The following is a 232-nucleotide window of genomic DNA, read 5'->3' on the forward strand; positions in this document are numbered from 1 at the left end:
CTGGGCCCCCGAGTAGCCCCTGGCCGCAGCAGCACCACACCTCGTGTACTGGGTGGAAAAAAGGGGCCATGAGGAAGGTGGCCAGGTGGGACGGGAGCAAAGCGAAGCCCTGGGCTTGTTCCCTCCTCCAGGTGCGAGGCCGGGAGAACTTTGAGATCCTGATGAAGATAAAGGAGAGCCTGGAGCTGGTGGAGCTGGTCCCACAGCAGCTGGTTGACTCGTACCGGCAGGC

General features: G+C 62.9%; 1 protein-coding gene across 1 annotated transcript in view; it reads left to right on the top strand.

Annotated features, from left to right (window-relative positions):
• Nucleotides 1–68: 68 nt before the first annotated feature.
• The window catches only part of LOC103768305 (tumor protein p73-like), a gene marked incomplete at its 3' end in the record, with an annotated part of 1,358 nt that continues 1,194 nt past the window's right edge, over nt 69–232 (top strand). Inside the window, exon 1 of the mRNA XM_008935445.1 lies at nt 69–220. Within this exon, the coding sequence (XP_008933693.1) occupies nt 69–220 (152 nt within the window). The remainder of the gene's footprint in view (nt 221–232) is intronic.

This window comes from Merops nubicus, unplaced genomic scaffold, assembly GCF_000691845.1.
Source record: "Merops nubicus isolate BGI_N331 unplaced genomic scaffold, ASM69184v1 scaffold32992, whole genome shotgun sequence".
NCBI lineage: Eukaryota > Metazoa > Chordata > Aves > Coraciiformes > Meropidae > Merops > Merops nubicus.